The following is a 10,503-nucleotide window of genomic DNA, read 5'->3' as shown; positions in this document are numbered from 1 at the left end:
TAATGTTGAAAATTACAAAAAAAAAACCCAATATTATTTGTTTGTTTATAAAATATTAACATATGGCTGTCAATATAAAATTAACTGATTTTGTAGACGTTCTGATCATCGATATTTGTGACAAGATGGACGCTTTGAATATATATAGAGAAGTTACGACGATGATACTTGTAATGATCGTAGAGTTGGGGGTTCCACGTGAAGGATATATAATCGGACCTTGATTGTATATGTATTGTTGTTTAAATATGTGCCAAACAGATTGGACCTTTTGTTGGATATATGTCAGTTAATGGAGAAGATGTGTGCCAAGAGGTCCCAGAAGTCGTTTTCGTGTTAATTAGTTTGATGGTATCCTCCATATCAGATCTTAACATGCGAGTTTTTAAATGTGGATAATTGTTTAGGTTGTATGGTCTATATTATCAAATCAGGAGTCCGGAAAGTTTAGTTTGTTATGCATAAATTTTCATCTTGAAAAATGATATATATATATATATATAGAGAGAGAGAGAGAGAGATTTAGGATCACGTGAGACCAATGGTTTTTCGTGAGACTAGTAAGACCAATTCTCAACCCTTGGATTAGATCTACAATTTGAACATTCATAATCACAAAATTGCCACGAGACTTCTCAGTAATCACAAAATTGTCACCGTGCAACTTTAGACCATTAGATATTTAGCTTATAAAGTTGATCAATGAACATAAATTGGTCTTATAGGTCTCACGAAAAACTTTGGGTCTCATGTGAACCCAACCCCATGTATATATGTGTGTGTGTGTGTATATATATATATATATATATAGAGAGAGAGAGAGAGAGAGAGAGATATGTGAGGTTCAAACGAGAACAATATCATTTTTTTTAAAACGCGAGAACACGTGAACAAACAACCATCACATATGACGTTATATCCGGACATAATAGCGTACAAACAACTTGGCCCACAACCAAGGATGTTTTTGTATGTCAATCATGTGTGTATCACCAGTTTATCATATTTCTGATGGTTGATTGTCTCAGCTATTTTGCATTCTCGTAAAATGATAATGTTTTATGTTTGCACCATCCTTTGTATGTATTACAACGAGGATAAAGGTGATGATACTGTACGTCATAACCTGAAGCAAGTGGTAACTTAAATCTGCTTTAATTTTATAAGAAAGGGAGAAAGACAAAAGTTTACTTTATTGTCCATTCACTTTATAGTCTTCACGTTCATTTCCACGATTTTATGTATACGTGTAATAAGTGTATGACAATCTACTTAAAACCAGATAAATTGATCAAATGGAAGAACATGGGTCCATGGTGGGGTTGAGCAACCGACGACGCCATTAAACCCATGTACCATATTAGCGTGACTGTAGAGTGCAGATGAAAACGACTTTGGAAGTTGGGTTCACATGATACACATGAAATATAGGTGTAACTGATGTGACATGTTGGGGTCATTTTGGTCAAAAACCAGTAGTTTACAATATCTTTACTTCATTTATTACATTGCTCGGGGTGTCATGAAGAAATTGGATATTTGTCTGTCGTTTGATTACCCAAATAAGTGAAAGAGGAAGGACCAAAAGTGTACTTTTCATAACTGTGAGGGCCATCTAAACATATTCAAATTTGATACCACTCCTCACTTAGGGGTGAGCATAGGCGGGTACCCGTCCTATTTGACAGGAACCTCCGGTTCTTGAGATATTGGAACCGGAACCGGAACCGGTTAGAGCGGTCTTGAATTTTTGGAACCGGAAACGCCAGGAACCGGTTCCGGTTCCTAAAATATTAAAATTTTGTTATTTAGAAATAAAAAATAAAATATTGCCAAAACACTAAATAAATAAACAAGAATACAAATTATATGGAATAATAGTTACAAATATTGTTTAACGATTACAAACCATAATAGACTAATACTAAATGTTGAAAGTTTAACGATTACATACTATAATTGTAAATGTTTAAAGTTTAACGATTACATACTATATTTCGATGAAGACGGTCCGTGAGAGGCCTCAGGCCTGAGAGTATGAGTCGATGAGACGCAGAGGCGGGACCAAAAATCTAATCTAGAGTTCTAAGTTCTTGAACTAATTTAAATTTAGTATTAAAAAAAATAATTATTATTTTTAATTGAAAAATATTGGGTACCTGCCGGTTCCGGGTTACCGGTCCCGGCGGGTAACAGTTCCAAAAAATTGAGAACCGGAACCGGAACCATTCTCAATCGGTTCCGTATCTTAGGAACCAGAACCACTCATATCGGTTCCGGACGAAACCGACAGTTTTAAGGCAGTTTCGGTTCCACGAGTAGGTATCTGATTTCGCTGCTCACCCCTACTCCTCAGAGGCAGGGGAACATTTTCAAGATAATGTTCACGTATCTATACTATATTATAAATTATTTAGATAAATAATTTAAAAATCTTTTTTAATATATATTAATACTATTTAATATTATATATGATTTAAAGTTTAAAATTATAAGTATACGGTTTATTAGTATAATTTTTTAAAATTATATGTTTGAATTTGATAAATATAATCAAGTATAAGATAAACATAATCAAATAGAATATAAACATCTCATTTTAAATATAAAAAACGTAAAACATAATTAAAATAATCATTGAGCTTAATTATTATCTTTGTAAATAAATTATATTATTAGACCTAAAATAAATTACTTTTTTGTTAAACTTAAATTAAATTATACTAAAAAATTATACAAAAAAAAGAATTTTTAAATGTTAATTTGATACTAATATTGATATTAATTTTTATAGATCTTCAAATTTATATTTTATTCAAATATAAAAATATTATCGTTTTTTCAAAACCATACAAAACCCTGTTATAAAACGAAACATTAAAATTTATATGTATCTTGTTGTATTACACGAGTACGCTTATAATATATAATAAATTATTTGTAATATTTGTTATTAGATAACATGTATTGCTTATCACGATTTGATTCTAATGAGAAAGAGAATTAAGATGAGAAAAATAATAAGACGTCTCTATCAATGGATGCAAATAAAAATGGGATGCACCAAATCAATCCTCATATCAAACGCAATTAATAGGTGATTTTAAGATTAAAAATGATCAAAAATTCAAATCTCTTCTTATCATTCTCATTTTAATTCTTCTCTTTATACAATCATTCGTCTTGCTTACAATATTGCAACAGTATTTTCAAATTATATCTAACCGATTCATAACAAAATAATGAACTTTATAAATTTATCTTATTTTTTAAATATAGTTAAATTTTTACCTTCAAAACATTTTGTTGTGAAATTTCAAATGTAAAAATCGTGTCTCACAAAAACAGTCTTGCTTACATGAATCCAACCCAATATGTAGTAGAACCAAAACAATGTTACTAAAGTTTAGAGGTCTCTTTTTTTAAAGTTATATAACATTACATTTTTCAACGACTCTAAGTTATTGTGGTGCCCGAGGGATTAGACGATGCTCGTAAGTTGACCCAGAAACCGACGATTATCAAAAGACAATTCTACCGACAATCCAAACATTGTTTCAAAATATCATCATACCAATGACGACCGTCTTGAACAAATTGCGTTCTAAAACCATTTTTCGCAATTGAAAAAGAAAAGCAGGGTGACTTGCAAAGCCACCACCATACTCGTCAGTACAATCGAAACCGATAGTCGAAAAAAAAAATCAAAACCAACAAATCTAAAAGTTTCGAACTATCTAGGGTTTGTCGGATTTTTTATCAACCCAAACTTCTTACCATCTATAATAACATTTTTACGATCATAAGAAGCATCAACTTACCAAAAACGACACTAAAAGTCAATAATAGGTTCCCCGACTTTGAGATTGCGCTCCAAATTCCACGGCAAATTGAAGAGCTTTGCCGTCACAAATTTGAATATTTTGTTCACATTTATGTTGTACGACGCACTTGAAAAGAACAAAGTCGCGTTTATGGCCTTTGCGTATGCTCTTGCCTAAAAAAGAACAAAAGAAAGTATACGAAAATCTGTGTTATAAAACGTTTAGGTCTGATTTGAAGTTCAAAAGTATAACATCTTAAGTTAGCCATCAATTAGATATAAGTAATACATGCATATATACCAATTAACACTAACAACAAATTAAATGCAAGTACTTTTTTGTAAATTTCATAAACAAAAGTAATCTAGAATATATTTTATTTTTAATTAAAATAAATTTCATTAACAATCTTTTTTAGATGTATGTACTTTTTTTAGTATATTTGTTTCATTTTATAGATGCAAGTAATTTTTTGTTCAAAAAATGTTTAGGGACTTAATTGTTCAAAATATGAAAGTCCATTAGTTTTGTTCCAGACGTTTTCCATTATTTTACCATATTAACCAATTGTATAGGTCATAAGAATGTATCTAACAGGTTTTAGAAAGTCCAGTGAGTTATTTAAACAGATTTTGAAATGTCCAATGACTTATTTATTCCAAAAAATTGTCCAAGATCTTAGAGATTGTTTGGCAGTTGCTGAATGATTTGGTGCAGAATGATTAAGTGATCAGAATGAGTAAGAGACTCTCATGATATAGTGCAAAATTAAATATATTTGTTTGGTAATTGTTAACAGTGAAATTGGGGCTCTTAATGGTTAAGGAAGACTCATGGTACAAAATCATTAAGAGGGTTTTGTAACCGACAATTTTTTTTTTGTCAAACAAAATTCATATCTTAATGATTCAGAGGTTGCCTCTTAATGAAACTATTAAAAAATAAACAAAAACCCCATTAATCAATCAAGCAATAAAGTCCATTGGTTTTGTTAGAATTTTCTTTTTTATTTACAAGCTTAAATAGTAATTATTGCAATTAAACTGCAATAAATAAAAGAAGATGAAAAGCTTACCTCGCTTGAGATCGTCCATTGCAAATCAATCGGAAGTTCAATGAAATCGTCAAACTTGCTACCCACCATCACCGGAATCGCCGTCTGCAACCACCGGAATCATATATACAAAACATTTAACATCAATTTCGAAATAACTTTCAAAATGAAGATTAATTTCAACATTCATTCACCTGGTTATATTTTCTTGCTTGTTGATACCAACCGATCACACTGAAATCAAACAAACCCTAATTCGATCATCAATTTCCATTTCAAAATTCATCAAGAATTCGAAGAAAACCCTTAAATATCAATATACCTATTCAATGTACATCGGCTGGTTAGATCAAACATGAACAAGATAGCTACAGAATCTTTACAGGCCACACGAATTGCCGCCGTGGAACCGCAGTCGTCTGCAATCGGAATCATCATCCAATTTGGTTACATTTTGATGATCGAGAAAATGTGCAGAATTCGAGTAAACAACTTGTGTTTTTACCTGCAGAAAATGCATCGCCACCAACTTCCCAAATACTGTAAGAAATTCTTGCACCTCTAACAGATAGAGTTTTATCCATCTGCTTCACTTCAGTCGCCGGAAAATCGTCGTGTTTTTTCTCTTTTCCGATGTACTTAGCCTTAAAAAATTCGAATTATTTAGGGGATTAATTAAGAAACTAGCAAATGGGTATTGTTTATTTGATCATAAAACGAAAAAGTACTCGAAAAAATTAGAATCGAATCGAACCAAGAAGCTTGTTTTGCCGATAAGGTTATCTCCCAAAAGAGTAATCTTCAAAGCAACCAAATCAGAAGCGTCTTTATTACGATCACCAACGGCGGAGACGGTTCTCATTTCACCGGAAACAATACCATCACCGCAAGAAGAACCCATTTCACCGGAAGGGAAGTGGTGGCAGACGGTGGCGGTAGGGCCGGATTCGAGTATTTGACGGTATTGAATGGGTTTTCCGATCCAACAAGCAAGAACTTGGTCCCAAAGAGATCCAGCACATCGCCGGAGAACAGCTACACGCCAGATGATTGTTCTTTTGAGCTTCAAACGCAACAATTTTCTGCACAAATGGGCCATTTTTGTTTTCCGAAATAAAATTGGGGAAATTAGGGAATGTGAAGAACCATAAGTATAAACTTATAGCGTTTTGGTGAAGATGATGATGAAGATTTCTGGGGAATTGGGTACTTGTCGATCCTTTTCCCCAGAAATTAGAAAGATTTGGTTTTTGTTAATTTTGATTAAAAAGGAAAAAGGGAAAATCTATTTTTAACAAGTGGTTTGGATGGGTGGCGGTGAGTGCGTAATGGAGGGAGTTGACCGGTTTTAACGGGGGGCGGTGCCCCAGGGGCTCGTCATCTCCTCTGCCTCCATTTTTAAGATCTGGTGGGACCTCTTGAGCTTCGACTCTCGAGTAAACATTAGGGACGGCGAATATCAACTCTAACGAGCCGAGATACTCCGATTTGCTTTGATGGATAAGAGGGCGGTAACGGAGGGCTGATTACCTAAATGTTTACCCAGTAAGCGCTTATCTATAGGAGTTAATATTATAATTTATTTTGATGTGTAAGGATTTAGTACATCAAAAAGCATTGAAAGGTAAGCATCGTAATTCACTTATCGGGTAAGACTCTCCCGAAACCATCATTCTCATCACTCTTGCCCGGTAAGATTCTTAGCCCTTGTCATGTTCTTTCGATAAAGAAATTTATCCGGTAAGTACTTAACAAGTAAACGTTTAGTAAACGGCTCATTATCTTCATATCTCAAGTAGGGTCAGGATGGTATTATCCATCCCTAATTCAATCCCAAATTAATTTTCTTTTGTGTTACACATGCGCACAATAGAATAAATACATATGTATATATGTATGTAGGATTAAATTCAGGGAAAAACCTTGAAAAGATGAAAAATTGAGGAACACTTTTGTAATTGTTCATCAAGGTCATATGTATATGTGAATACAAATAATTCTTAAGCAATTTGTCATGTATATACGCGTGTATAAAAACCAAGAAACAACTTCAATTACTTGTACGTACATGTGCATACGGTATAGATGAATGGTTACCTCAGTATTTCTCAGTTTATTTTTTTTTTTAGGGTTTTCTCCAGAACTCTCTTTATGTATATACATATGTGAACATTTAGTATTAAATAACAAATACATTTATTTTCAATATCAATAATTAATGGGTTCCCTGAACCAGTTGGGAATATCTTTCCCCCAAACCTTTGGTCTAGTTTATCCACTCGGGAAATGGCAAGCAAATATGTCGGCTTCAAATGATGGGTCGGATCAACGACTACGTCTATGGCAAACGTAGACAATCGTAATGTCGGTTTTTTCAATATAGTTCACCATGTAGATCTTTTAGCCATTGGATATTGCATTGTATCGGTTTGGTACCCTTTCAGCAAAGCTTTAAGCTACTTATAAAATCCAAAAAACAAGAATGATTCCTAGCAACGTGCAATGACTTCGAAGCATAAGTTATTGCGTACTGACAAAAAATTCAATCAATTGCCGCAACTAACGTTCAATTTAAAAATTGAATTTAATGAAAATAACATAGAACGTGTTATGATTGATGTGACAGATGATGGACGGCACAACGTATACAAAGGAAAAATGTTTCCATTACTTTGTCACCATCTTCTGTCCTTACCATATACATGTCTAAAAATGACAAAAAAATTGCATGATTGAATCGAGATATGAATGTTTTCCCTTCCGTTACACGGTTGCATTGCTCTGTTAAACCAGAAAAAAGAAAAAAAAATCCCTCACAGATAGCAACTGATAAAATCACATGATATTTATTTACAAATGAATCATACGTAATGTAATTCTTTTTTTTAAAGTCCGTGGAAGAATATAATATTAATTTTATTCTGTAAGTTTCTATTTATAGAAGTAAGATACAAATACTGATATTAATTGATCAGTGGATTAACATCTAAGAGTTATAGCTTGATGATGTTTGCTCATTTTTTTAAATAATACCCAATTCAGATAAATGCTACTACATATTATTTTCTAAAGGGTACAAACATATATAAACGAATACAGATACATAAATAGTATAAATCGATAGAAGATGCATGGTGAACACTGACATCTATATTCGTCATGTTTTCCTATATATTTGTTAAGAACACCCTAGTTGGAATGTGTATAAGGTTAAAATAAAAACGATTCAGAATAGAATAATAAAAGAATAAAGAAACATACATTCGAACTGATTTAAATTAATTTCGCTTTTCAATTTAGAACGGTAACATGACCGTTATCTAAATATATACTTGTGTTCGTCTTAATTAAAGAAAATACAAAGTAAGGGTGTGTTTATCAAACACTTACCGACAATAGTCATTCATATTTATCTTATTGGATAACATTTTTGGGTACCAAAATGGATTGTTGGTAAACGTATTTTGCCTGGTAAACGCTTATTGAGTAAGAATGATTTCCTCATTTACCGGGTAAGTTTTTAGTCATTATTATGTCTTTTACCGGGTAAGTTTTTTCGTCTTTGGCATGCCCATTTAGTAAGGTAAGTGATATAAGGTAAGTAAGCGTTTAGTAAACGGTCTCTAAGCATCCACAATGAAAAAATCAAACATTTAAAAAAATATATAACTATTATGCATTTTAATTAAATAAATGTCAATTTTACCCTTAATTTTAGTTTGTGATTTTTGAGCATGAACGATCTAATTCGTTATGTGAGCCGATTAATGATGGAGATATAAATAACTATATCAGATTTAGTGGTTGTTTCATTGTTTGTTTACTTCTTAATAGTTCCATTAAAGGGGCAGCCTCTGAATCGTTAAAAAATGAATCTTGTTTGACAAAAAAAGTTTTTCTTTTAATGGTTCTAAAACCCGCTGAATGATTTTGTATCCAGGGTCTCCCTTAACCATTCAGCACCCTAATTTAATTGTAAACAATTACCAGACAATTATGTTTCATTTTGCTTTATATCATGAGAGACTCTTAATCATTCTGCACCAAACCATTCAGCCAAACAACCCGTTACATCTCGTGGTTCATCTTTTCTATTTTATTATTGTTATGTTTCGTTTATTCTATAGAAAAATAATACTTAGAAAAAAAGTCTTAAAAATTTAAGACCCAAACCAAAAACCGATGTTTAAAAACAGATTGAGCCACGAATCAAAGGTAGAAAAAGATTGCAGCAAAAGCAAATGATACGGCCCAAGCCCATGCTACAAGTGGGCCATAAATGGGTTAGGGCCCATTAAATATAATCAATCGAGAGAGTTCAATGTCATGTCAACTTTCTCATACTATACATGGTATTTGTAGAGCGTTATTTAAAAAAGAGTTCTTTTTAGTATAAAATATAATTTAAACCGTTTATTATTATTGACTTATTAAGTAACAATAGATATTATATCTATGTATAGTTATAATTATATATTTATAGGGAAATGTTCATTTGAAAAGTGGTAAATATTTGAGAAGTGATCATAGACACTTCATCTGTTCAACATTTTGCGGCTCTGACAATGAAGCACCAGATAATTTCTCGCATGAGTATGCGAAATATAGAAGGGTAATTTTGTAACTTTTACAAATAGGTGGCAAACGATTTCATACGTGAACTATTTAACTGATTCATATATGAACTAATTAACTGATTCATATATGAATCAGTTAAATAGTCCATATATAAATCACACAGGCTCATATATGAATAAGTTAATTAGTTCATATGTGAATCACAATGGTTCATATGTGAATAATAATGGTTCATATATGAATCAGTTGATTAGTTCATATATGAATTGGTTAAAATTGTTTATATGTTAATTATACGAGTTCACATATGAACATATGGTTCATATGTGAATCGCATAGGTTCATATATGAATCTGTTTGGCGCATTTGTAAAAGTTACAAAACTACCTCATCTATTTTTCTCACAACCGTAATTTTTGACCGGTTTAAAGCTACAATTATTTACCAGTCAAATCCAATCTTGACCAAGCTAGAATCACTTCTTTACTTCTCAAATTATTTACCACTTCTCAAAATAGCCTTCGGCTTATTTACACACACACACACACACACACACACATATATATATATATATATATATATATATAATAGAGAGAGAGACATACATATTTGCTGCAATAAGTCATACAATAGAAAATGTTAATGTTTCATGGCTTCTAAGAGCATTTACAACAGATTCTCTATAATTTCTTTGAAATAGAGAATTCAAAGTTAAAATATCTAAATAAAAACATATCCAACTGCAACAAAATCTTTATTTTCGAGATTCTAATAGTAATTGTATTATTAAAATAGATGAGACTTTTTTGTTTTTTGGTTGGTTTGACGGGACTTTTTCGTTTTTTTGATTGATATTCTTCTATAATCTAATATACCAACACATCCCTCAAAGTTTACGGGTTCATCTTTCATCCCAAAAAAATCTTGCAAAAATAAGTTAAGTAGGTACACGAGACCCCACTTGGGTCTTACTAGGTTCACCCCTATTTGTAATCATTGTACATGTATTCTACTTGTTATACACACACACACACACACACACACACA

The 10,503-nt window shown here is 32.0% G+C and overlaps 1 protein-coding gene across 1 annotated transcript; it reads right to left on the bottom strand.

Annotated features, from left to right (window-relative positions):
- Positions 1-3,599: 3,599 nt before the first annotated feature.
- Positions 3,600-6,143, bottom strand: LOC112500783 (septum-promoting GTP-binding protein 1-like). Its single transcript, XM_025104363.1, has 6 exons — positions 5,633-6,143; positions 5,384-5,522; positions 5,201-5,297; positions 5,073-5,112; positions 4,900-4,983; positions 3,600-3,997 (listed from the first exon to the last, which is right to left on the bottom strand). Exons 1-6 carry the CDS (start codon positions 5,975-5,977, stop codon positions 3,833-3,835), a joined length of 870 nt encoding a protein of 289 aa, XP_024960131.1. The 5' UTR covers positions 5,978-6,143; the 3' UTR covers positions 3,600-3,832.
- Positions 6,144-10,503: the final 4,360 nt, after the last annotated feature.

Source organism: Cynara cardunculus (genome assembly GCF_001531365.2).
Source record: "Cynara cardunculus var. scolymus isolate 2C chromosome LG 17, CcrdV1, whole genome shotgun sequence".
Taxonomy (NCBI): Eukaryota; Viridiplantae; Streptophyta; class Magnoliopsida; order Asterales; family Asteraceae; genus Cynara; species Cynara cardunculus.
Note: the sequence above shows the minus strand (reverse complement) of the source record. Positions and strands in the feature narration are given on the sequence as shown.